The following is a 26,861-nucleotide window of genomic DNA, read 5'->3' as shown; positions in this document are numbered from 1 at the left end:
TCCTTCATGGTGTTTCCTTCATAGGCTGCTGCCTGATCAATCATCTCAAGAAAGCCCAGCTTAGCTCACTCATAGCTCTCCACTGGGTCATCCAAACTAGACTGGAAATGTGCTTCTTGGGATTTCCTTCCCTTATGGATTGGCTGTGTTTGCCCATAAGAGAAATGCACATAGTGTGGAAGGCAAAAGTGAACAGCACCAGGCCTTGGGGGACATTGTGTTACCAGTGCACTGGCTCTCCTAGTTCTGGCCATGTTTCCTCCTTCAGCTGTCCTCAGTCTGGGCCAGGTTCAGCTCCATGGCAAAAGGTGCCAGCTACTCCCTCAAGTCACCTATGTCAATGAATCTGAAGGCACTGAGAGCCAGATACTGGTCATCCTGGGTTCTCCGTTGCCCTTCCTCTCCCCCTTTCACACTCAATTTTCCTTTTGACTGCCAGCCAGGAGGCCTGGAGCAGCTTTATGCCCAATACCTAATGCAGAGGTACCAGTTTTCATTGGTTTCTCCAGCTGCTCCCATGACTGTGTCCATCTAGTCTCTGAATGAAATTTCTTACATCTCTCATAGTGGTTTTGCCATTTAATGTGAAATCCCAATTGATTTATCACTCTTGTGATCAATCTTTCGTGGTTCCCCATCACCACAGCATTAAGTTCAAATTCTTTTGCTTAGTCTTCAAGTTCCCCAGAATCTGGCTACATCTGCTTCTTTGGCCTGATTTCCTCTCCCCCTCCACACAGGTTGGCCCCTTACTACATCCTCTGTGCTTTCTCCACCTCCAGGTCTTTGCTCCTGCTGTTCTCAGTCACACTGGGATGAGATTTCAAAGCCAGCTCAGACACCATCTCTTTCATGCAATCTTCTCTGATGCACTTTTGAGACTGTCCTCTTTACATCCTATGGCACCTTTCCCTTGGTACTTCATCCTTTCTTTTGTACAATTTCACCACCATTTGAGTTTCCTCAGGACTGGAAGTCAGCATATCTTACCAATTTCTATAGCCCTCAGGGCTTTCCCAGGAGCAGTTTTTCTGAACTAAATGTTCACCCAGCAGCTCACCATTGGGGCTTGAGCTCTGTGGTGCTGAATATGCTACAGGCAGTTGCCAGTGGTCAGGAATTAAGAGTGTGGCTGTGTAAAGATATGTGAAATGAGCACCAACACAGCTGACCACAGCCCCATCCTCATAGAAGGCAGGGCTGGTCTGGTTCTTGGCCTGTCACCAATAAGACAAGCTAGGGGAGAGACAAGGACTCTAGGCCTGGTTTGAGTGCTATACCCCTCCCCCCATGAACCTATAGGCACCTCAAACTCAAAATGTCCAAAATTGAATCATTTTCAACCTCAAGTGGTGGGACCATCTCAGTGGCACCACCACCCCAAGTAAGAAACATAGTGGTTATCCTAGACTTTATCTCACACCTCATCACCTACATGTTTAATCAGTTATTAAGTCCTGCACCATCTATCTCCTAAGAGCTCTTAAAGTGGTCCCCTCCTTTCTACTGATGCCTTATAAAGAAGTTTTTACTATTTCTCTCTCAAATAGTGCAACAGGTGTATAACTGCACTCTCATCTTCCAAACTCTCCCTAAAACCTGTCCCCTGCACCAGCCAGTTCCTCATTTCCTATTGAGCAAAGACCAGAACCCACCTACCTGTCCAACCACATCACTGGCTGCATTCCAACAGCACCCCACTACACGCACGCACATATGCACATAGGCATACACAAACAAACATGGCCCATACACACTGCACTCTTCAGTTTTCTGATTAAATATCTTTCCTTCCTGCTTGTGTCTCACCCTCAGTCTCCCCCCACATCCCAATACTCCACGGCCTTTGACTAGCATATATTGGATACACGTCACACACTAGCCTAGGGAATATGCTTTGTTCTAAGTTTTTTACTGAAAGGGAACCAGACGGAATGATAGGAATCTCGTGGAAGGGATATAACATGGACTTGGCGACCTCAGAGAACACTCTCCCAACATCTTGGCATTATAGAAATCCATTTAATCCTCATTCAAGCCCCTCATTTCCAGAAGCCCCTTCCAACCCATCCTAGCAGAGTGAGGTGTGTCCTAGCTCGGTTGCCTATTCCAGTGTCTTCTGGATTCCACTAACTCTATCCTGAATCCCAGCTAATTGGGTTCAAGCATCCTAGTAACATGGCTCTATCCAAATGAGTGTTGAAATAAAATAAAATTTCTGATGTAAAAACAGACACCAAGGTCATATATCTTCATTCTCACAATTCATTTGGCCACATCATTCTCTACTAAGTAACTCCAAGGAAGAGATGCGATTGTAGGAGGAGAGGATAAAGGGAGATTTTCCTGGCATTTGAGGATCAAAAGCTTAGTCCCTAAAGGGAACAGAAAAAAACTTAAGGCACAGATAAAAGATTTGGGAGAAAACATGACAAGTAACAATAAGGCTTCCCCCATCCTCTCCTTAAGATTAACAAATGGAGGAAGAGAAAGGAAGAAGAAATGAAGTGATATCACTGCCACAAAAAGATCCCAAAGGGAGGGCCCTGAGCCAAGCCCCTGGGTGGGTCTGCAGGATTTAAAACAGCAATTTATGCCTTGTTTGTCAAGTAAAACTCAAGAACAGGACCCCACAGTAGAAATGGCTTCATGGTGTCCACATAGCAAAGGCCTTAGACAATCTTGTAGGTCTTTGCATGTGGCACAGACCTTCAAACCAGAAGGGTTATATAGATAGGAACAAGATCTCTCTCTCATCCAGATGACTTATCTGGAATGCTCACTGGGAACCAAATGGGATGATGGAAGTCTCAGTGGATGGGTGAGGCCATTCTCTCTGGAGGCCAGAGAGAATGCTCCTTTCAACATCAATATCTTGGCATTTTGTAAAACCCTCAGAACTCAGCTATGACCCTGATGGAAATTATTAAATCCCAATTAACAAAAGATTGTTTCTGGTACTCAGAAAAAAAATGGAGGCTCAAAATAGAAGTGACATTCTTGTGATATTTCTTGCACAGCTGAACTTTGTACCTGTCACTTAATTTCCTGGCACCTCAGCTTCCTTCCTATGAGTGTGGGCTTATCATGAAGGAGGTCTGTTTCATTGATTCAAGCATCTCAGCATACACAAACACATGCATGCTTATATGTGACCACACACACACACACACACACACACACACACACACACACACACCCCTCTCAGTTACTATAGTCTAGGTCCCACAGGAATTGAAAAGTAGGCACCAGGAACTGTTTAGAAATGAACACAGGGACCAGATGAGAGGGATGGAGGAGTGTACATGATAGGGCAGATAGGCTCCCAGCAGCTCCTGTAGGCTGGGGTCCTATCACCCCTTCTATTACCTCAGGGACCCTCTCCTCCTCTTCTCCCCACTCCCTGAGCCCAGGGGAAAAAGGCAGCACAGAACTAGCACATACTTCATTGGAGACACTCCAGATCCCACCTGCATCAATTCAGGACGCCAGCCACCCAGCCCCAGTTCCAGTTATGTCTGTCCTACAATCCTCCCTTTTCCAGCACAGCACAGGCCCAGATGCTGCTTCTGGGAAGGAAGCCTGAGGCCAGAGTTGCTGAGTCTCTGGGAAAATCTTAAGATCCAGTTTCCCCAAGATGGACTCCATTTCCTCTGGAACAATGCCACATTCCTAACAGAGCAGTGTCTCCCTAGGAAGTAATTTTATATGTCTATATAGGAGGGCTCCATATCCTAGGGGCTCTATGCCCCTAGGAGGGACTCCTTGGTCCTGAGGGGGCTCTTTGCCCTGCATAGCTCCAGTCCTTAAGAAGGACTTCATGGTTGCAGAAGAACTCCAAGCCCTCAGGAAGTTCCCCATGTCCTTGGAAGGGCTCCAGGTCCCTGGAAGAGTTTGATGTCCTTGAGAAATGCTCCATGTCCTCAAGAAATACAACCATCTCTTGGTACCAGGAGGGCTCCACATTCCAAGGAAAATCCCTAGGAAGGGTTCATAACCCCAGGGGCCTGGCCCAAAGCCCCACTCAGCTGGCACAGATGCTGCTGACAGTGGTCCCTCCTGAGCCCACAAGGCCCAGCTCCTCCTGCTCATTGATGCACAGTTGGTATCCACAGCCCCTGGCTCGGGCTCCAGACGGGACCCGGTGGTCAGTCTTGGCACGAGGAGGCAGTAAGAAACCCACGCTGCCAGCGATAAGCATATGCCAAATGCTATGAATGTAGAAGTAGTTGTCCCGGGTCTCCACAAAAGCGTACAGGAGGACAGCACTGCCTGCAATAAGGCTGCCTGGGCACAAGTAGAAAAGCCAGCGGCGCCATGTGGGTGGGTAGCAGTGCCGGCGGCGGACGCTGCGTACTGTCTAGGGGAGGCAGAGAAATGGGGGCTCAGAAATGTAAGGCCCTGGGACCCAAGCCAAAGCCAGTCATGCTCAAGCTTCCCATGAGCCCTAGCTGTGACCTAAAGGCACCTGCCAAGACTACAGTGTACACTATGAACAGCAGGTGGTAACAAGAATCCATGCCCACCTTAAACTGAGAGCAGATGGCCAGGGCCCTACATCCAAGTCTTCCTCCCTTGCTTCCCAACACACACAGCCCTCCCAGCCCTTACCCAGGCTGTGGCCAAGATTCCCAGAGCGAAGAGACTGGGTCCAAGCAGGTTCCAGAGTCCATGTCGGTCAAGCTGCAGAGCCATGGACAGCAGCATAGCCCCCAGTAAATACAGCACCTAAGGAAAGAGGACTCCAGGGCTGGGCTAATGCCAAGTGACAGCACTCTAGGGACTGGGCCAGAATGGACAGAGGTACTTGGAAAATCCCCCAGGGAGAAGGCAGGAGTGGGTTTCAAGTAGATTTTGGCTATGGTTGTCCCCCAGGGCCCAATCCAGACTGACCTGCTTTACCACGGGCTGTAACCGAGCCATGGCAATGACAGTGACCCACACAGACATTAGGGAGCCCAGGAAATCACAGAACTGTAGCACATCGTAGTCCATGATGCAGAAAACCACAATGCCTGGCTGGTCACAGGCATGATAGAACTGGAGGAAGAAATGACAGGTGTTAAAGGAACTTGGGGCCAAGATCTAGGTCTACAAAACTAGAGAAAGAGGCCACACAGGGGTGGTATACTGCTGTCAGGGAAGCAGAGGTGAGAGGCCACAGGTGAGAAAAACCAGGAAATGCCCAACTCCCCACTCCTGAGAAGAATGTGGTAAGGAGGCCAGGTCTGCCTCATAAGTCATAAGCATCTGGAAGTTTTGACCTTGGTCCTCGCCTTCTAAATCTTTCCACTTCTGGAATATGCTGTGAAGCGTGCCAGGCCAGGAATAGGGGAGCACACATCTCTCAAGATGAGGTCAATCCCCTTCCCTTTCTCCTCATGCTCATCATAGGTTCCATCAATAATCGCCATCCCTGGCCCATGCTTTGGGTCTAGCTCTGGCCTCTTTGAAAGCCTAGACCCGCCAATTCCCTTAAATGTTCCAGTTTCTCCTGATAGATTGCACACAAACACACTGGCTTTCTTCATCCCTTCCCATCCAGTGCCAAGGGGAGCACACAGTAGGCAAAAAGGCAGTCATCAAGACCACGGAGAACAACATGCTGCTTCACACCACAGGGAACAATATGGGGAAGGGACAGTATCCACCTCTCATACACTGAGGAGAATTAATGTTTGACTATGCCTGAGATTTGTTTATTTTTCAGATTTTTCTCTTACACATGCTGATTAATTGTTGATTGATTTTGTTCTTAAACAAATCAACATTTTTATCTTTTTCTATTTTAGCTATAAAACACTGATTATTCTCCACTTCTAAGACCAGATTGTAAGCACTACAGCCACCAAATTACCCAAACTATTTCACATTTTAGTGGTTTTTTTCAAACATCTTTTTATATTTCAGGCTTAACTAAGCATTTGCTTCATATACATGACTTTCAAGTATATAGAAAGGAATGTCCCAAGAGTGTCTGGAAGAAGAACTTGTAATGAATCATTTGATCAAAAATAAAGGAAGATACAGATCAGCAGTGTTGAATTAACTAAATAGTGACTTTCTCTAGGAATTTCTATGCACTGAAAAAAAAAGACTCAGGGGAATGCATATATTGTCTCTGGAGTAGAGATGTTTTAGAGAAATCATCTCACTGATATTCTGTGAATAGAATTCTCCTAATACAATAAAAAGTCGTAGTGATTGTTTCAGGTTGTGGAAAATCCACAGGAGTAGAGTTAAATTAAATTGCCATGTGAGGGAATTGTTCCATTGAAATGTGTGGGTTTATTTTTAGATTGGTATTTTTTGTCAACAGCAATAAAAAGTGGTAGAAATGACACAGAAAAACGGGAATTTAAAATTTTCCATTACAAACTGGATTCTATTAAAATAATTCTAATCCAAATTAATGACTTTCTCAGATTTGGATACTATATATGAGGACATTTGTATGTTTTATTTCTTAATTGGTACAGTTATACATAATAGTGGGATTCACTGTGACATATTTATACATGCACATAACATAATTTGGTCAATCTAATTCCTCTTTCACTCCTCTCCCCCTTTTATACTGGTCTCCCATCTATTTTCAAGAGTCTCGTGCCCCCATCCCACCTTCTTTCTTTTGTTCTCTCTAGTGTCCAAATCAACCCTTGATCTTATAAGTCAAACTTATTTTATTTAACATAATATTCTATCTGAAATAAATTTGGGAAAATTATCCTAAATTCTTTTTTCTATACAATTTAACATTTTTATAATATAGTTCATCCTATGCTCCAAAACAGGGTACCCAGGTATCATACATACCATGCACACATTGGGATACTTACACTCAGCATATACTGTAACTTAACTGTCACTCTCATTTTTTTGTTTCCTAAATTCATTTTCTCTTGGAAACACTTTCGGGATTTTGCTAAGGGCCAATGAGAATTACATGTGGCAGGTCAAGGTACTGAAGAGGTAATGAGAGGGTGGGCTTGCTGCCAGGATGTCAGCAATCAGCAAGGAAGGCTGCACAGCCCAAGGTGTGGGCTCTAACTGGGCCTTTTGGGATCTGATTATAAGTAGCACTGTGAAGGATCTGTGGCTTGCACCGAAGGGGTGAGCATTGAACAACTGCAGTGTTCTTCCTGGTTTGGTTTGGTATATCATTTAAGAACTGGAGGGGCCTGGGGATGTGGCTCAAGCGGTAGCGCACTCGCCTGGCATGCGTGCGGCCCAGGTTCGATCCTCAGCACCACATACCAACAAAGATGTTGTGTCCGCCGAGAACTAAAAAATAAATATTAAAAATTCTCTCTCTCTCTCCCCTCTCTCCTCTCTCACTCTCTCTTTAAAAAAAAAAAAAAAAAAGAACTGGAGAAGGGCTAGGGATGTGGTGCAGTGATACAGTACTCGCCTAGCATGTATGAAGTCCTGGGTTCAATCCCCAGCACTGGAAAAAAAAATTTTTTTAAATTATCACATTGGGGCTGTAGCTTAGTGGCAGAGTACTTGCTTAGCATGCCTGAGACACTGGGTTCTATCCTCAGCACCATATAAAAAAATAAATAAACAAATAAAATAAAGGCATTCTATCCATCTACAATTACAAATTTAAAAAAAACTATCACAAGAATGTGGGGAGAACTACTAATCTAAGGTCATGAGTTTATATATGCCAGGATATCAGAAGAACAGAAGTCAGATTAGAAATTTATGAATAACTTCACTGTCCAGGATATCAGAAGAGCAATATATCTCAGTGATTATTCGTAAGGGATATGGAGTCAGGCTGAATGAGAATCTAGGCTCTACCATTCACCTTCTCTCAGACAAAGTATAAAACTTTCCTTCATCTACAAAAAGTTAAAATTAAAAAAGAATAAAAAGACCTACCTATTATATAGTTCTACTGTAAGGATTAAATTAGCAGAGTGTGACACAACACATATTCAGGACATATATGTCTTTTTGCTGTTATTATCTGAACTGTTTGGCTACATACAAAATCAACAGCAAGCTGTGGCCTGTTTTTCCCCCCATATTTCATATCTGTAAACTTTTGAATTATAAACCTGCTCTCTGCTTCTGTGCCCTGGTTAGGAACCCATGTAACAATCCCAGGAGTATAGTATCCTAGATTTTAAGACAAGGAACCTGATTGTCATCTACTGCCCTGGTACTGTCAACTACAACATGATCAGTGCCTCCTCAAATAAACACAGCTGCAGAATGAAACAAGTCTAGACTCCTGAAAGAATGGGAAAGGAGAGACTATAGGGAAACTTCCCTGGAAACTGGATGACCAGGACCTCTCATTTTGGCCCATGTAACAAAAGAATAGGAGTCAGAGAAAGACTCCAGCCAACACCTAAAGCCAGAAGTTCTTCCTTACTCTCTTGCTTCTTGCCTGGTTTGAGAAAGTGGGAGCTCTCTCTCTCAGCACTCCTACTAGGGAAAAGAAGGTCTTTTGTTCTCAAGTCAACATGTCATTGAATCCAGAAAAGGAAAGGTCAGCCAGCCTAGAACACTCTGGAGCCAATGCCCAGGATTCTCTTGCCAAGTCCAGGGGACTGAATATGCTCTCCCCACACACTCCACGCTCCTGACACACTGAAGCACTCATACCAGTTGTGAATCACATTCCACCTGCATGAAGCCAAGAGTGGGCTGGTGGAACAGCTGTTGCTACAGGATCTGGTGAGCAACAGTATGGAGGGCATCTGGCAATGAGAAAGGGAGACAGTGTCTAATATAAAAATAGAGGAGCCACTATCAGAGCAGGCCTGAAAAGGGACCCAACCAAGAAAAACTGGGCTACAGTCTTCACATGCAGCTTAAAGGGTCAAGGTCTGCCTGTGCGCATGGTGGTAGCCCACACTTCCTCAACCAGGGACCAGCATTGGGGGTCAGGTGGTAGGACCCTCAGTTTCAGCACATTGGTCCTTTACTTTCTCCCAGATGACAAGTAGGTTTTTGTAATGTGGACATATGTCTGATCTAGTAATGCTGGACACCAGGGAGGCACCAGTGGTTTCTGTGGTATCCTTGTTGCCAAGACATGAGGATAGTCTGAATCCCTCTAAGATTCCTGAGGTACTCATACTCAGGACCAAGTATCTGAGACCCAGGCACTCTATGTCACAAGATGCCAAGAACAGATGAGATGACAAGATCCCTAGATGTAGAATCTTGGTGGGGCAGAAAGTCTCCTTGGGGGAAAATCACATTAGTAGATTCACTTCTCTACATTCCCTAATAGTACTGAAATTTTTGTTTGTGATATGAACTTTTATGGTTAAGAGAAGTAGAAAAATTCAGGGGAGGAATCATGGATATTTCATTATTGAGAATGGAGGGACTCCAAACTACAAATCTTTCTAGGTATGGTGGCATACATCTGTAGCCGTTCACTACTCAAAAGGCTGAGGTGGGAGGATCACTTGAGCTCAGGAGTTCCAGACAAGCCTGGGTAACATTGTGAGACCCCATCTCAAAACAACAACAAAATTCTACAAATCTATATCAAAATGCACTCCTTTGAGCTGGGATTTTAGATCACATTGCCATATCCTGTGATATCTCAGGACCAAGTATCTGAGACCCAGGTTTTCCTACCCATTGTCCAATAGAGAGATCTCCTCTGCCTTCCAAAAGTTCCTATGAGAAGTCAAGAAGCCCATGGTGACTGAATGGGAGACACATCTTCATGCCCTACAGATGAACATGCTAAAGATAATAGAAATTCCCCCAGGATGATTGAGAACATGAGCACAAAGGAGCTAGAGCTCATATCAAGAAAGAACATGAGGGGCTGGGGTTGTGGCTCAGTGGTAGAGCACTTGCCTCACACCATACAACCCTGGGTACAATCCTCAGCATCACATAAAAATAAATAAATAAAAAATAAAGATATTGTTTCCATCTACAACTAAAAAATTTTTTTAAAAAAGAAAGAAAGAACATGATGGTGAAGACTCAATGCAGAGATATGGGTAAAAGCATAGATTTCCTGTCCCCACCCAGAGGAGATCAGAGTGAAGGTATAGACATACTTCTGTATTGTTTCCTGGCCAGTGTGCTGAATAGAGTTGTCCTTGGCCCTCCAGAAGGACAGAGTATGGGGCAGCTAGAGTCTCACCCTGTTGTATTCAGTTGCAAACAAACAGCTTTGTTCATTTTTACCCCAAGATCTTTACCAAAACTATCACTTTTAATGCATGCCATGGGAGGTTGGAATACTACTATAAAAGCCATCCTAAAGGTATGCATCCCCCAGCCTGTAGAGAACATGATGGAAATGCAGACCCTCATGTATCACTATGGACAAGATCTAGTATGGACAAGAACATGGTAAAGAGACAGATGCATCACATACCGTTGAGAAGAACATGGTGAAGGTGTAGACAGCAGCTTCTAGCACATACCGGCTCCGAATGGCCAGGACCACAGGTGGCAAAAACATGAGGTTGCTCAGGCAGAGTAGGAGCGTGGACAGCAGCTGGAATCCATAGGTGAGTGCATCGGCACTGTCAGTACAGCCCCAGCCCCGCCACCCTGTAGATAGGGAGGGCACAGGGTAGAGAACAGGAGGTAGCCACAAGTTCAGCAGATACTTCTGCTGGCCCCCAGAGTCCTAAGCCCATGTTGGGGCAAAGCATTTCCCCACTCCAAGCCACCTCCCAGGGTCAGGAAGGCCAGCATGCCCACTCCCTTGCCAGCATGCTCACCAGCCTTGCACTCGCAGGCTGCATATAGGTAATTGTGTGTACGCAACAGCTTGCACTGGCCGTAGGGTCCACAATCATCCACACACGGGGACAGGAAAGTGCGCAGCCGCACTTCAGCAGTTGCGTTGTGACACCGCACAAACCTGTACACACAATGACTGTTACCTGGAGCCGGAGTCTTCCCCACTCCACCCCCCCATCCACGTTGCACTGCTCACCGAGACCCTACACCACACAAGGAGCGGAGAGTCAAGAACCAGGTCCCTGTCTGTGGAAATGGGATACGTAGCCTGGCCACTCTGGAGGTGGCACTGACTGAGAGGAGGAAGCCAGCCAGGGACTCTGAAGAGGGAAGGGAGAGGGAAGAAGGAAGAAGCATGAGAGACAGGGAGGAGGAGCAGTCAGCCTGGGGTCAGGATCCAGGAGACTTCTACCCACCTATACCCACTGTCCAGAGACCCTGTCCTTCCTCCACACCATCTCCCACCAAGCCCAGACATCAGCCTCCTCTCCCTCCTACTCCTCACCCCACCTTTGGAACAGGTCACTGCAGCATCCCCCAGGCTCAAAGGCACCTCATGAGTCAGGCATCCGAACACTGTCACATTTTCTTGGCGCACAGAGCTCTGTAGGAACAGGTATTGAGATGAGGTTGTCAGATTCTTCAGGGGGGTCCACCACCTCCCACCAGACTCCTACACTAGCCACCCTTCCAGACCTCACTGGACCTCACTTAATCTAAGGCAAGGTTTGCCTGCCACTTTGGTCAGACTACCTCAGATCATTTATTTCAGAGACAGGATGACCAGTAGAAGTATGACCAGAGAAGAAGTGGCAGATAAAGAGAGATCTGAATACTAGGGGCCCAAGGCACCAAGGTTGTTTCAACTTTGGGGAATCTAAAGGGAAACATCAGAGGGCTGTTCAAATACAATAGGGATATAGTGAACACACCTCACCAAGATCAGATGTCAGTAACAGGGAACACTGTGCAGACAGAGAAGGGCATTGAACTGAGTACTTTCTGCTCACTCTATAAACTAAAACTGCGCTAAAAAAGTAGTTTATTAATTTAATTTTATTTATTTATTTTGATGCCAGGGACTGAACTCAGGGGCACTCAACCACTGAGCCATATCCCTAGCCCTATTTTGTATTTCATTTAGAGACAGGGTATCACTGAGTTGCTTCGCACCTTGCTTTTGCTGAGGCTAGCTTTGAACTCAAGATTCTCCTGCCTCAGCCTCCCAAGCCGCTGGGATTACAGGCATGTGCCATTGTGCCTAGCACGTCTGTTAATTTTTTTAAAAGGACAGGGATAGATTTACTAGCTATGACTTCTGGGCAAGACAAAGATAAAAAAAAAAGAAATCTTGCAGGCAGACTTTGACGGAATGTTAGAAACATCACTGGCAAAAGGAGCTACCCAAACATGGACTGCCTGAGCCCCTCTTTACAGAAGATATGCAAGAAAAAATGAACAATTACCACTGGAGAGGCCCTCTGCATAGGCAGTCAGCCTACAAAAACGGAAACTCAGACCACTCTGAGTTGCCCTGGCTGACCCAGCCTGTTCTCAGCATGGTCAATATGCAGAGCATGCTTTCTGACCAAAATTGGACTGAGACAAGTTCTCTAAAAATGGGAGCATGGTCTTGTTGGATAGGTGGAAGTGACCCATTCAATAGCTTAGGTGGAAGCAGTCTGGACTGGCTTTTTGGAGGAAGCAAGGCCCTCCACACCGCTGACACCTTCCCCTTCAACTCCCCCACAGGACAACCACTCCATTCTACACAAAGAGTACCGCATTGAGCTGGAGCTCTAGGCTGAGGACACCTCCACTGTCCAGAACTGGCAATAGCCTCAGGGCAAACACAGCTGGGCGCTCAGGTGGAAGAGCCACACTGGGTCCAAAGAAGATGTAGAAGTGGACAGAGAAGGTGTCCAGCTCATTGCGCAGAGTCGGGCGCACTGGCCAGCAGTGCTCAGGTGGAGATGTGGCCTCAGGCCCCTCTGCAGGAGTCCTCAGGGATGGTGGCTCTGGAGGAAGTGGTTGGTTGCCCAGTGATTGAGGCATGTTCATAGCAGCTCCAGGGACCAGGGCACGGGACAGACTGGGCTGTGGGCACTCTGTAAAGCAGAAGAAACCAGAGCTGACACCTGTAGCCCTCACAGCCCTACAGCCACACCACAAACCAGAACTGAGCCAGACAGGAATTATCAAAGGCTATGAGGGGTAAGAACTAGAATATGATATCCCTTGGGACTGTAGGGCATCCAGCTTGCAGGACAGGGTCCAGGTTTTCCCAGTGGACACAGCTAATATAACATCATGTTGAAGGAATCAAGGTCATCTGTCCCTCCCCTAAGGGCAGTGAAACACTGTTGAAACAGGTAACTAAGTATGACAGACCATCTCACTGAATTGCATGGACTTTGGCAATGATAGTATCCCCAGAAGCCCTAGCTGTTCCTGCCTACCCTAGGAAATTAAAAGAGGTTTAAATCAAGAAAAATAATGAAGAGTCATCAGCTATCTCAAGTCAGGTGCAAAACAATGATCTCAATGCCATTAATGATTCGGAGGCCCAAATTGTGGGGGCTTCAGAGAATGTGAAGAAACCTGGGTGGGATGGGGGAGATTGTAGAGATATGGCAGAGGGTCACTGAACGCAGCAATCCAGATCATTTCCTAGTCATGGATGTTTGTACAGGCTGAGTGACTGGGGTACATGTGAGGGTTCTGACCTTGTAGCCACACACATAGCTGGAAGCGGATGGTCCTGCCAGGGCCCCGGTATGATGTCTCCACACGCACGTAGACCCAGTGCCCCCAGGGGGGCAGTGCCAGCTCCAGCTGGCATACTGAGGCACCTCCACAGGCCACGGAGCTTGAGTTGTGCAAGGGTGGGGCCTTGGGACGTAGGCGCAGTGTCAGAGGGCAGGCAGACACCCCTCGGCCCCCCACACACACCAGCTGCGCTGAAACCCTGTAAGTAAAGCTGGGCACAAAGACCCTGGGCAGAGGAGAGGTTGGGGGCAAGAAAGGACAGTGAGGTGAGAGGGACACCAGAAGGAGGGAAACATGAGGAAGAAGGGAACGGGAGGGGATAGGAAACACAGGAGCATAGGTGGCCTTTTCAAGTATTGCCCTCTATGCTAGAAAAGAGGAGGCAGGAATCCAACCCACCCTGGGGGTTCTGGGTCACCCAGCCATCTAGTTAGCCAGAGGATGAACAGGACCAGGCAGGTGGCTGAGAAACCAAAACAACCCTGCCATCTGCTTAAGATCCAACAAGGAAGTGAAAGGGGGCCCAGTATAGAGAGTATCTGACTTACTTGTACAGGGCTGAGCGATTGTGTGGAAAAAGGGTTTGCTCTGAGGGTCGGCCAGGAACCAGTACAGCCACGTCCAGCAAACGCCGGACAATCAACTGCGGTTGAAGGAGATACTGACACTCATCCTGGAGACCCTGAGATAGAAGCAAGGGTGGCAGGAGCAGGAGAGACAGCAGGGGTGCTAATAAACCAAAGCTAAGGAATCTGCTAAATAGATTAGAGAGAACCCTCCCTGCCCATCCCCCTCCCCTGTCCACCTGATCCCAGGTCTCTGACTGTGGTCTTTCTAAGCTCTGGTCCTTCCTGCCTGAGCAGTCATTTCTGATCTCCTCTGTCCTACCTGGGTCTTCAAAGTCTGCTGTGATCCTCAGCACTGACAGATTTGGGGACTTAATCCCAAACCCACCCAATAATCAGGCCCTTGTGCTTCTCCCAACCCAACCCTCTCTCTTGAGCATTCCTATCTAGCCCCAGGATGCTGTAATTTCAAACCACCCCATTCCCTGACCAGAACACTGGCTCTCTGGGGGTGGGGATCAAGGGAGGCTCATTCAAGCCTTCCTAGCCAACTCCCACCACCACCACCACCACCATCTGAATCATTCACTGCTTTTATGTCCCCACCTTGTTCCCTCCCTTGTCTAGTTTCTGCTTCGATACTCCCAGTGAGGGTTACTCATCACCTCTCAGGCAATCTCCAGACTTTTTGTAACTTGAATACAAGAACCTTTGTTTTATTTTGGTTTTGTTCCTTCAGATATAAGGCCAAATGTAGTATACAAAATACATAATAAATGTCTGTTTAATAAATGAATCAATAGGGGCTGGGGTTGTGGCTCAGCAGCAAAGCGCTTGCCTCGCACATGTGAGGCACTGGGTTCAATCTTCAGCACAACATGAAAATAAATAAACAAAATACAAATAAATAAATGAATCAATAGTGAAACATACCAGCTTGGGGCAGCTCGAACATTTTTGAAGCCAAAACTTATCTTTGAATCCCCTTCCCACCTCTCTGCCCTTGAGACCCACAGTTACACCTGTCTCCTCAGCCTGAGACTATTTATTCTGACACTGGAGGACAACATCTCCTCCAGCTTATCTTGTCCTGGACAATTTACCTAGCCCATTCTTCTATACTGCACTGACACCACCCCAGCCAACTGAGCCCCATTACTCCAGTGAACACAGTCCCATTTGTTATGGTTCCTCTTCTCCAGCATTTTCAGATACATAATTCTAAAAACCTAACAGTTAAGGGACAGAGTGGTCTCCTAATTTGTTTCCTATAATCTTCTGGACAAATGGTCTTCTGCTGGCCCAAGAAAGTAAGGCCATGACCCACTTATGTGGTTATTCTGACCAGAACATACCTCCAAACCTTGTTCTGAAATAAAATTTCCAGGCCCTGACATTCCATTGAGTTTCATGCCATGGAATAACCCAGTCAAGATACTGACTCCCTGCCAAGTTCCATGAGGTTGGAAGGAAGCCTTGAGAGATGATAGCCAGAAGATCTCACTATCCTCTTCCTGGAACACAGAATGGCATCCCCAGTGCCTAGCATGGATCTGGCATACACAGGGTGCTGAAGAAAAACAGCCATCAAGTTGAAATAATAGCCATCAAGTAAGTTAAGTGTCAAAAGAGGGTTCTTCCAAAGAGCTACTGAACCAATCTAGTTGCTTCACAAATTTCCCTCTCTGATATACAAAGCACATGTCTGTCATTTATGGTGTCACACCCTAAGGATCAGAAATACTCTCAACAAGGCATGTCAGATGCACCACCTCCTAAGTTGGAAATCACCACAAAAATCTTTCAGTGAGTGAGTCCTGAGGGTGGGGCTCATGCTCAGGAAGTAGCCTATTTCCTTGCTAGACAGTTCAGGGATAACACTGCTCCACATTTTGTTTGCTATTTGCTGTGGGCTTCAGTAAGGATCAGATGACATGACTTCTCTAGTTAAAACGGGCTCCTTCCTTCAACTGTAAAACATGCATGTCCAGCCCCTTCCCTCAATGTGGAATAGAAAACAGAGAAGTTACAGGGCAGAGAAAGGGCCCAGAAGTCAGGTCCTCAAGAACTGACAAGGCAGAAACCATGTAAGAGAATTCAAACGAAATCAACAGACCAAGCCAACATTAACAGCCATGGAAGGAACAGGTTCAAAGCAAAGAAGCTCAAGAAACCAGAGAGTCAAAAATTAGAAGTAGATGAGAAACAATCTGAAAGATCCTGGTGTGGAAGACAAGGTAGATGGATTCTGGAATGTCTTTGTATGGGTGAGCTGCATTTCTTTAAAAGATGGAAGATGCCCAAAGAAACTTGGCCTTCTCTGTGGAAATAGCCTATTATTGGCCCAGCTCCCTTGCCCACAGTTGTCAGCACCAATCAACAGGAAAGTAAATGATGGCCAGAGAGACTGCAATGGGCAGAAGCAGAAGCAGGGAGACCATTTAGGAGTTTAACATGGTGACCCAGGAGAAAGCTAAGAGAAGGTACACTAAGAGTGGAAATGGAGAAAAATGGAAATGAAACACTTCAGAAGTTGAAAAAAAATTTTTTCTTTATGGATTGGTTATGGAGAAAATAGGAATCAAGACAGTGACGTTTACTAAGAAGATAGCTGGAAAAAGAAGAGGCTTGGATTGGAAGAAGTTAAATGGGAATCAAAGCGTTTTTTACCTTTAACTTTGCTTTGATTTGTACATAGTAAGCTTGAAACATTTCTTGGACATCCAATTGCAGATGCCAAATAAGCAGTTGAAAATTGAGTTTGAGATTCAAAGAAATTAGGACTGGCTGCCTACTCTTAAAAGGCATTAAACTCATAGATGATATTTTAAACAATTATGCTGGTTACACCAAGCAAGAGAATAAAAAAAATAAAAAGGAGGTGTTCTAGGACCATTTATCAGGTCACTACAGTACATACAGATCAAGCAGAGAAGCAGCCAGGAAAAGAGAAAGAGAGGGGGTCAGGGGTAGTGGGAAGGAGAACAAGGACAGCGCTATAATGTTACGAAGGTCAAGAGGAGAAAGTACTTCAAGAAGGAAAGAGTAATATAAGAAACTAGTTAACAGCTGATTACAAGTTAACTCTGAGAAGAGAAACTGGGAACTGGGAGGAGGAAAAGGGAAGACTTACTTTTCACTGTATGCCTTTTGTACCATTTGAATGTTATACCAGGTGCATATATTACCTATTTGAAATATATAAATACAATAACTTAGAAGGAGGAGGAAAAACAGCGAAGGTACTATTAGTAGACTTGAACCACTTCAGGTGAGATTGAGTCATACTTAGTCCTAGTTAGTGGATCGAACAGGTTCTTTTCCTTCTTTGCTTTCTTTTTGGTTGTTTTCTTTATTTCACCTTTTATTTAGTTTCAAATTTTAGACCCAGAAGAGGAAGGCTTTGAGGAGAACCTACACCCATCCATGTAGGAGAACTTTCTCCTTATGAAGTATCCTTATGAGTCATTTGGGTGCCAGCTGAAATCTACAAGCCAAAGGCCAGCCTCTCCAGGAAGGCTGGCAACTAGGCACTGTAGAACCAACACATTCTTCAAGACAGGAAAGGCAAGGAGATTGGGAACAGAGGGACAAGACAGAAGTGGTTGATACGAAGAAGGCAACAAGGGAAGGAGGAGAAATGAAGTCAGTTTGTGATATAAAGAGTTTGAGAAGGTAGTAGGAGGGCAAAAAAAATTGCCAAGGCTCCACCATGGATCAGACAATGTGCTGGGTACTAGTAATAAATAATGCAGATATGGGCTCTAGCAGAATGTGGGACTGGAGCTCAGAAGAGCAGCCTATACCAGATAAGTTACTTCCCTCTTATAACCTTTCCAGGCTCCTCAACAGTCTCAGGATACAGTTCAAACTTCTAGGCCCTTCAAGAGATGACTTCCATTAACCCCTCCACCTTCCTCACCCAACCTAACACCCGGCCCACACTGAACTACTCCGGTTCTCCCTTCTGAACTTTGGCCTATGTTACTCCCATTATATGGAATGCCTTCCCTCCTCATCCTTAGGCCTTACTTCCTCTAACAAATATCACCTCCAACAAACTCTCAAACTGAATTAGCCATTTCTCCTTTGTCCTCTTAAAACACTTCCTGTATCTCACCAAAATATATCTTATTTACCCCAGTGTTCCCAGCACCCAACACAAGGCCTAGTACAAGCAGGTGCAAAAGGACTAAGGAATAAAGGCTATCTGAGCTTATCCCCAGAGTTGAGGAAGATCCTAGAAACAACACTGCCTTTTCATTGTTGGAACTCTTTAGCTCTCACCTAAGTCTATTCCTGATTCCCCATAACTTCCTGTGTTTGATGAGTCTCACAGGAAGTCAGAACAACCATGGTACAAGGACTACACAAGTAGAGAGGATGGAGGAATGTTCTGGTCATAAACCCATGGGTTTGAGTGTGGAAAACTAGCCATGGTATGGAGAGCTTGGAGGTGCGTATAAGAGTTCAGATGGCAATCAAATTCTAAGAAGGATCACACACAACTAACCTCTAGAGCAGGACTGGCTAAAGAGTTACATCTTCTTAGTGTCTAAACTTTTTGCTACCTCATGAGCAAGAGCTGTGCCCTTTCCCCCTAGTCACATTGCAGCCTGGGAGCCCTGCTGGCTGAGGCTCCAGCCACAGTAGCAAGGACTTGTTCTAAATAGAAGTAAATAAGAATGGCAGACCTGGTTCTTATTACCCAGCTCCCTTTAATCTGAGCACTTTGAATCATGCTTTAGGTTTAGAGCAGCCTTTCTCTGTACTACTATCTCTGATTCCCCATTTTCCCAATTTGGCAGCCATAAGAAACCCTGTCCACTTCTACTCAGGCCACAGCTGCCATAATCCCAGCCCATGACTAAGCCCCAAGATCCTCTGCTCATTTAGGAAGATTATGGATAATTAGAGAAGGGATTGAAGAGTCTCCCCATCAGTTCTCAAAAAGCAAGTCAAGGATCAGAGTTGGGATTAGGAGCAGGTTCTTTGAGATTTGGCCAAAGACCCATGAAGACATTCCTCCCTAGTTCTGATATAGCTCAAGGCCTACCTAGAGCCCAGAGCCTTTTCCAGGTAAGCTTCCAGCATGAACTCATTCAGAGGGCTCCCAGGCTCTCTTCCTCATCACTCTTAGGAAAACTAGGCCTATTATCGAGGCCTCCAGAGGCTACCTCATTCCTAGTTCATGTCTCTGCCAACAACAGAGCCAGTGTACTTGTCCCTGTGCAATTCACAGCTCATTCAAAGGCATTATTAACACATGTTCTTAATGATGGACTCCAACAGGAAGTGAAGAGGTGAGTCTGACACAATCACTGTCTCATTCCTCAAGAAACTTATCCTGGAGAGATATATCAAAGTCAAATATTGACCTGGGTGGGAATTTCTTCCCCTCCCAATTATCAGTGATCAAATTCCACCAGCTTTCTTATTCTATAATGTCCTGTTCTTTAAATATTTGCTCTGCTCATGCTTTGACCTTTGCCCTTACTAACAGCCCCACATATATGGCTATCCCACTCTGACAATGTCCAAATCATCATGCCTTCCCCCCTTCTCCAACAAACAGGAGTAGGAAACTTATAGCTCTCCTTACAACTGCGAGGAAGCCCAGCCAAACACATGAGAGTGGCAGGAAAACTCTGTGACGTTTCCTTCCTCTCCCAACCAGAGAAGCACCCTGACCTTTAACCTGCCCTTTAGACTTTAATAATCTCTGCTTTGTAAAATCAGTGCTGATATTTAAATGAAATGAAGGCCAAGTCATAATGGACACTGGCCACCCCAAATCTCCTTTTAACAAAAGAGGGCTTCTCTTATGGTTTCCACAAGGTGAGGAGTGCTGTCTGAAACTATGATGGATGAGCAACATACTCCCTCTTATTCTAGAGATTAGGCTGTGAATTAAGAGAGACTTCAGGGATCTCACCAGCCAAAATGTAAACAAGATCCTAGAAACAACACTGCTGAATTTGTATAGCAGATTTGACCAGTGCTGAATTTGTACAGCAGATTTGACCGGGCTCTTGTTGGCTTCTGGTCACCTTGATTAACCCTAGTGAGTTCCAATAGGAAGGGACACTACACCCCAGTGCCAGAACCTCTAATTCCAGGTTATGGACTTTGTCTTCATTTTCCTGGAACCACTATATCTCCCTAAGGCTCCCAAGTTGTATCCTGCAGACTATCTCACCAAATGACCTGCTGGCCTGAAGCCATGCTCTACCACAAACACCCTTGTGCTGCTGCCCACCCTGGCTCAAGATTAGTGTGACTGGTAGCCCATGCAATAAATTCAGCAGAGATGGAGAGGCAACTCTGATCCCTCCTACCCTGGGCAATATACACCCACCTTGACAGAGATGTGGCCATGCGCCTGGGGAAGGTGGGCAGCCAAGAACCAGTCCCCAGGTAACGGGCTGCTGACGTTAAAGATGCCTGAGGTGCGGTTGGGCAGTGTCCAGCTGAGGGTCAGTGAGAAAACCCCGGGCACAGCTGTGTCCCCTGGGAAGTGTGTATGCAGGGGATTGATGACAGGGGGTGCCCCGGACCGGAAATACCTGAGAGACCAGAATTAGGAGAGAAGGAAAGCAGGCAATGGAATAGGAGATAGGAAATGGGGGAAAGAAAGGAGAACTGTAACTCATCATCAGAAAAACAAATGGATTCCCTATACTGACCCATACAATAAAGTGGTTCCAGGTTAGAAGTTCAGGCTATAAGGGGAAAAGGGTCAGCTCAGTTGCTCACACTATTATACAGTAGTCAGGAAGTAGTTAGATGACAGAGTTCACGGCCCTCAGTCACACTCCAATATGGATAAGGGTCAAGATCAGGGTCAAGAGATCAGTTTACATACTCATAAAGTCACACTTTAGTTTGGAAAGTGTTCTGGATTTAGAAGGGGAAGTGGGAGGGCAACCCAGACACTTACACAGTCACACTTTGATCTGGGCAGTGATCTCCAAAGGTTCCTCCCTGCTCCTTGAATATGATGAGGTTCCAAACTGCCAGGAATGTATCTTCAGGAACATGGAAGTGGAAGAGCTCGGTGCTGGCAAAGGAGCGAAAAGGACTCAGCTTTCGGGGTGAGCAGGTAGAGTAATCAGTCAGGAAAAGGCCTCCTAGGAAGTAGGAGAAAGAGAAAAGAGCAGAACAGAACAGAGGGCATTTCTATTAGGCATGCCAGTCACCCTAACCATAGCAACAAATCAACAAATGCTCTCCTCCAAGCCAGGAAGTAGATCTCATGATGCCCTAGTAAGCATTTGGTATAATCCTTACAGGGACCTTGTTAAGAAGGAAAAAGAAAAAATATCTTATTTTACAAATAAGGAAACTGAGGCTCCTACCTAGACCAAACTGAGGATTTAAAACCAAGGCCCTTTAGATAATCTACAGCTGCCCCCTTACTTAGGAGTTATTGTTTTCTTCTTACCAAACCTAACAACCTAACAAAACAGAGGTATAGAAGGTGTGTGTGGGGGGGGGGTGGGCTCTTAAGCCACTGAGCAGGCTAAAACTCCACCTGTGGGGCCTGGGAGTCAGCATGGAACTGTGTAACTTCCTTGTTTATTTTCTGCCCCTTTCTGTTCCCTGGTGGTTAGGAGCAGCAAAATCCCTCAGAAGCTTCACAAGAGCTGTCTGTATACTAGCTCAGAGCAGGAGAAGGGAGGGGAAGGTGCGGTGAGGCTGCAAGGGGGCCTGCTTGGGTGGCAGAGGCAAGAACAGGAGCTGGCAGACCACCAGCAGAGTGCCCAGGAAAAGAGAGTCATCAGGCCCTCTAGGGTTAGAGTAAGCAGCCAGGGGTGTTTACCCTGAGGGAGGCCCTGTGAGGCAGTCATTTGGTGACCCAGTGGAATCTCAAACCACTTGGGAATATTCAGAGCAGACCAGGCTGGGAGGTGGGGAGGAAGTGGTCATCTCTAGCTGAAATACCGAGATACCTGATCATAGTTGTCAGGAGCAGAGCCAAGGTGAGCAGGAACGTGGTGTCAGCACCATCCAAGCCAACATGTGGGGACTAGGACTGCTGTGGTGATGAAGATAACCCAGCAGTTTATCTGGATAGAAAAAGAGGGTTCTAAAAGACAGGCAAGGTCTTCCAGAGTAAAGCTCTAGGGAGTTTGACCACTCTGGAGACTTCCAGACCAGTCCCCATAGAAGCCCAGTAGCATGTCTTAATGACAAGTGAGAAGGTGGGGAAGTCAAGCATTTTCAGGACAGAACAGGGGTTAGGGTGGGGAGTTTCTGGAACGGAGTTTTCAGGCAAGCAGGAAATATCAAAAGGGTGTAAATCTGACGGTCTCTAAAGACAGGAGACACAAATTCCCAAAATGTTATTTCCTTGAAATAATAAAGAAAAAGGCATCTAGAAAAGCATGGCTACTGAAGGAGGGAACATGGTAAAGGTTGGCCCCACTAAACTGAGGCAACTTTAAGAGTCACTGACACTCCAGAGAGCTTCCCTATGTAGGTAGAGGCCACTGATCTAAATTGGTCTGTGCTCATCCTCAAAGGTAATGGTTACACTCAAGCACTACTCTTTCCAGTTCCAACAGTATCATCAGTTTCAACTATCAGCAAAGATCTGTCACCTTGCAAGCTGAGCACTGCCCAGGAACCCAGAAAGGCTCACAGCACAGCACTCAGAGAGCAATGGAGATGCATCCAAGAGTGATAAAGGGCATCAGGACCAACTGATGGGGAAGGCAGGTTTTCTAGGAGCCCTGGTTGTGACAACTGTGAAACAGAAGGCCTACAGCTGAAGAGCCTGGATTCTGTTTCAAAAAATAAGAGCTCTAGAGCACCCTCTGCTGGGTTTAGGGAAGGGCTGCTCCTGCTCAAAGCTGGTAGGGGAGCCTTTGCTACTCTTAGGAGACATGTTGGTCAGTCCCTCGGAGAGCTAGTGTAAATAGCAGCTTGTGACTTTTAGCAAACATGGATAGATGAGCACAAAGAGTCCTGGGATTTGAAAGATAGTAGTATGACCTGAAGAATCGGAGAACTAGTAACCCATCCCCAAAGTGATTAGGGGCTGTGGAGGTCTCAGAATAGGCTGGTGGCAAAAAAAAGCGAGCAGCAGCTGAGAATGCTGGGAGGAACCTTGAAGTAGTTCTGGAGACACATCCTTGAGAAAGGGTCCACAGCTCCATTCACCCCAAGCTTTTATATGGGGCTTGAACAGGGCCTACCAGAGCTGTGCCAAAGAAGAAACATAAGTAAGGCCTTAGCCAAGATTAGATGATCCTGTCCTGATGTCCCAGTACTTTTATGATGAAGCTAGGGAGATTTACCACTACTAACCCCTGCACATACACTCACATATGTGAACATGCATGCATACACACACATACACATACATGGAGGCTGACACTGCTCCTAATAGCACTAGGTAGAACAAAATAGAATTTTTAATATGTTTATATTATATACTTATATACATACATACATACACACACACACACTTACATGCTGGAGATTGAACCCAGGGGTGCTCTACCACTGAGCTACATCCCCAACCCTTTTCTATTTTGAGACAGGATCCCTCCAAGTTGCTGAGACTGGCCTCATACTTGCAATCCTCCGGCCCCAGCCTCCCAAGTCACTAGAATTACAGGCATGTACTACCACACCTCACCAAAAGATCATTTCTCAAAATGACAAGGCATGCCCAGGTTATCAACCAGAGTCAGCTAAACCCAAGGAATGACCCAAAGATCAGAGACAGAATCAGAAGATCCAGAAAGTAACTTCCATTCCTGAAATGAGATTGAAGTCAACAATAAGCATTTGTGCAGTCCTATACTATGATGATCCTATGACACTGACAGTTTCTCTTCAAACAAAGCCCATCACCATCACTAGGTCACAGAGCACCCATGAATGCCAGGTCACAATTGTCAAGGCACTGGCTAATAACAGTACTAAGGGAAGCCCCACCTGCTGTTGGGCCTATTTGGAATTATTTTCCAGTTTCATTATAATTCTCCCCAAAGCAGTGAACCTGCTTCTGGGCAATCATATTTTTATCCTCAACTTTCAGTCCTGTACACTGTGGCTTGTAGTCGCCCTCCTCCCCTAGCCAGCCCAGTGGGCTCACAAACAAAGAAACCCTGGTGGCAGGGATAGAAGCTATGGATTAGGCTAACTAACCAGTATGGGTTCCCTCATCAAAACTGAAAAGCCGATGGACTGCTGACTCTGCTGAATGCCCAACTTGCCAAATGTAACAATCAACACTGAACCCCATCTTCCTCAATGATTCCTTCCTTCTAGGAGATGGACTGGAGACCAGTGGATTAGTTCTATATATTGTGAACACTGTCTTCAACCTAGGAACCATCTACTTCTAAAGGTAATACTTCAGTGATAAGTCTGTACAAGCAGCAGATAGAGATGAAGAGGTTTATGCATGAACCACATGTCCCCTCATGCTCACACAAAAACATAGGCACTCTGAGGACACTTGGGTTACGCGTACCCCACAAAAACCTGTGGTTATACCCATCAACACACAAACATATACAAACACTGCACATGCCAATATTCTTACAAATCCCTCAGTTAACACACAGCATATAAATGTGCAGGCATCTCTGCAGGGTCTGTGACCTTTGGCTTGCATTGATCTCCTCAGGTCTATACACTAAACCAGACCCACAGAGCTCAATGAAACCCACCTTTACCCACAGCTGTTCTGTAAGCTGTTATTGCCAAAGACTCCACTAGGCACATCTCCATGTGATCTAGAGTGCCATCATCCAGCAGAAGTAGTTAGAAGCTGAGGCCATGAAGACTACAGTCATTTCATTATGGAGCCACTGATATGGCAAATCCCCTAGGCCAGGACCCCTTCTTCCTCCCTCATTCCACCCACTAAGAAGCTGGACCTCTTAGTAGCCAAGTTACTTTCTGGGCTAGATGGTGGCCCCAGGTTGACAGTTGATAAATAATAAACAGTTCACTGATGAAGCCCCTTTGTAGGCAGACTGGGGAGAAGAGAGGTTGTACTTTGAACCTTTCCTTACTTCATTTTGTTTCCTATTCAGTGTACATTGCAATGGGGTGAGAAGGGGAAAACACTAGTAAGGACAGGATTTAGGAAATCTTTTTCTAGCCCCAGTACCATTTATAAATGATATGACCTTTAACAAATTGCTCCCTCACTGAGCCTCAGTTTCCCCATCTGTAAAACAGCCTCTGGGTTTCAACCATGCTCTAAAACTATCAAGAATTATTCCTAGGCAAATCAAGCTTGTTTGGAAAAAGACTCACTACAAGAAGAAAGCTCATTATATTGGCAACTAATCTAGGTCCATCTATTTGCTACATGTTATCTTTAATACTCTGCACTGAGTATATCCAATATCTCAAAGGTTTAGGCCATATCTTCTCAGAGTGGACTAGAGGCTTCTGATACAAGGTTATGTCTTCCCCTATCAAACTTTGACAGAAGGAGGAGCAAAGCCCTCAAGACTTCCCTGGGAAAGCCAGAATCAAGGGGGGTCAAGATGGACACCAGCAGAGAAAACCTTTAAGTCTCTGTTCTAGGGACTCAGCCACTTGCTGAGTCTCAAACCCAGTTCCACTCTTGATGCTGCCAATTCCTCTGTTGTACAAACCCTCTCTCCTCCCTATTTCTCCCCACTTCTTCCCCAGAGATCTAGCTCCCCAGCTCCCATCTCTCCTGAATCTCTCCCAGCCCACCCAGCCCTACTGGAACCCCATCCTTGCCTCAATTTTTCCTGCTTCCGCACTCACCAGCCCCTGGACCAAGGACAGAGAACAGCAACAACAGCAATAGGGCTGGCGGCAGCTGGAGCCCAGACCTGAGTCGAGGCTGGGAGAGGGGCAGAGTATGAGAGGGGCGGGGGGCCAGCGGGAGAGACTTGGGTAAACACAGAGATGAGGGCAAAGGCTGAGATAATGGATTGGGCTGGGCTGAGCACTGGGGCTTGAATAAGGGCAGGGGGTGTGATGGAAGGTGGGACTGTGCTGGGGACCTGAGCAAGGGCCGAGGTTGGGTCAGGGACTTAAGCGAACCCTGGGAATGGGGTGGGGGCAAAGGCTGGGCTAGAATTTGTGACAGAGGGTGAAACAAGAGCCGAGGCCGGGATGAGAGCCAGGCCGGGGACAAGGACTGGGACTGGAGGGGGGCCCTCGATTGGGACCCGGACCTTGGCATTCGCTGGGACCCAGACCGGGGTTGGGACAGATTTGGGAAATGGGGCGAGGGCGGGGCCGGAGGCCAAGACTGGGATTGGGATAGGATGAGGGGCCGGGATAAGGGCTGGGCCATGGCCCGGGGCGGGGGCGGGGCCGGACTGGCCAAGGCGGGACGCTCGCAGAGCTGACCCGCGGCTCCGCTCCCCACCCCCTAGGGGTGGCCTCCGGTGTCCTCGAGGGCCTGGGGCCGGGGTCTGGGACCTGGGTAGCAGTTCAGGCCTGGGCGACTCCGGGCTGCGCTGAACCGGCGATAACCAGGCCCCGCGGCGGCGGCGGCCTGGGCCTGACGTCGTATGACGCTCCGCCCCTGTCCCAGTCCGATTGGTCCCTCTCAATAAAGCCCGCCCCTTGACCAATTCTACTGGTCTTTAACTTAGTCCTGCTGGGTTTCGAGAACAGACTCCGCCCAGCCCAATTCACCTGAGACCTTTCCCTTCTCGCTCCTACAACTGAGCCCGTTGACCCCTCAGATCCTCACAGCCCCCACTGAACACCTCACAGACTCTCACAGGAACCCTAGAGGGACCCTCACAAATCCAGACTCCC

General features: G+C 46.6%; 1 protein-coding gene across 2 annotated transcripts; it reads right to left on the bottom strand.

The window, feature by feature from the left end:
- Positions 1-1,827: 1,827 nt before the first annotated feature.
- On the bottom strand, positions 1,828-26,515 carry Tmem8b (transmembrane protein 8B). Of its 2 annotated transcripts, none has more exons than XM_077797916.1 (13): positions 25,851-26,515; positions 21,022-21,211; positions 20,440-20,647; positions 14,064-14,197; positions 13,473-13,741; positions 12,529-12,854; positions 11,257-11,350; positions 10,943-11,066; positions 10,725-10,867; positions 10,373-10,551; positions 4,894-5,040; positions 4,612-4,728; positions 1,828-4,356 (listed from the first exon to the last, which is right to left on the bottom strand). In XM_077797916.1, the coding sequence occupies exons 1-13, from the start codon at positions 26,386-26,388 to the stop codon at positions 3,673-3,675; spliced, it is 3,153 nt and encodes a 1,050-aa protein (XP_077654042.1). In that variant the 5' UTR covers positions 26,389-26,515; the 3' UTR covers positions 1,828-3,672. The 2 variants fall into 2 exon arrangements, with proteins under 2 accessions (XP_077654042.1, XP_026235245.2); XM_026379460.2 differs by having other exon boundaries at positions 3,924-4,360.
- Positions 26,516-26,861: the final 346 nt, after the last annotated feature.

This window comes from Urocitellus parryii, chromosome 4, assembly GCF_045843805.1.
Source record: "Urocitellus parryii isolate mUroPar1 chromosome 4, mUroPar1.hap1, whole genome shotgun sequence".
NCBI lineage: Eukaryota > Metazoa > Chordata > Mammalia > Rodentia > Sciuridae > Urocitellus > Urocitellus parryii.
The sequence above is the reverse complement of the archived record's forward strand: the minus strand, read 5'-3'. Positions and strand labels throughout refer to the sequence as shown.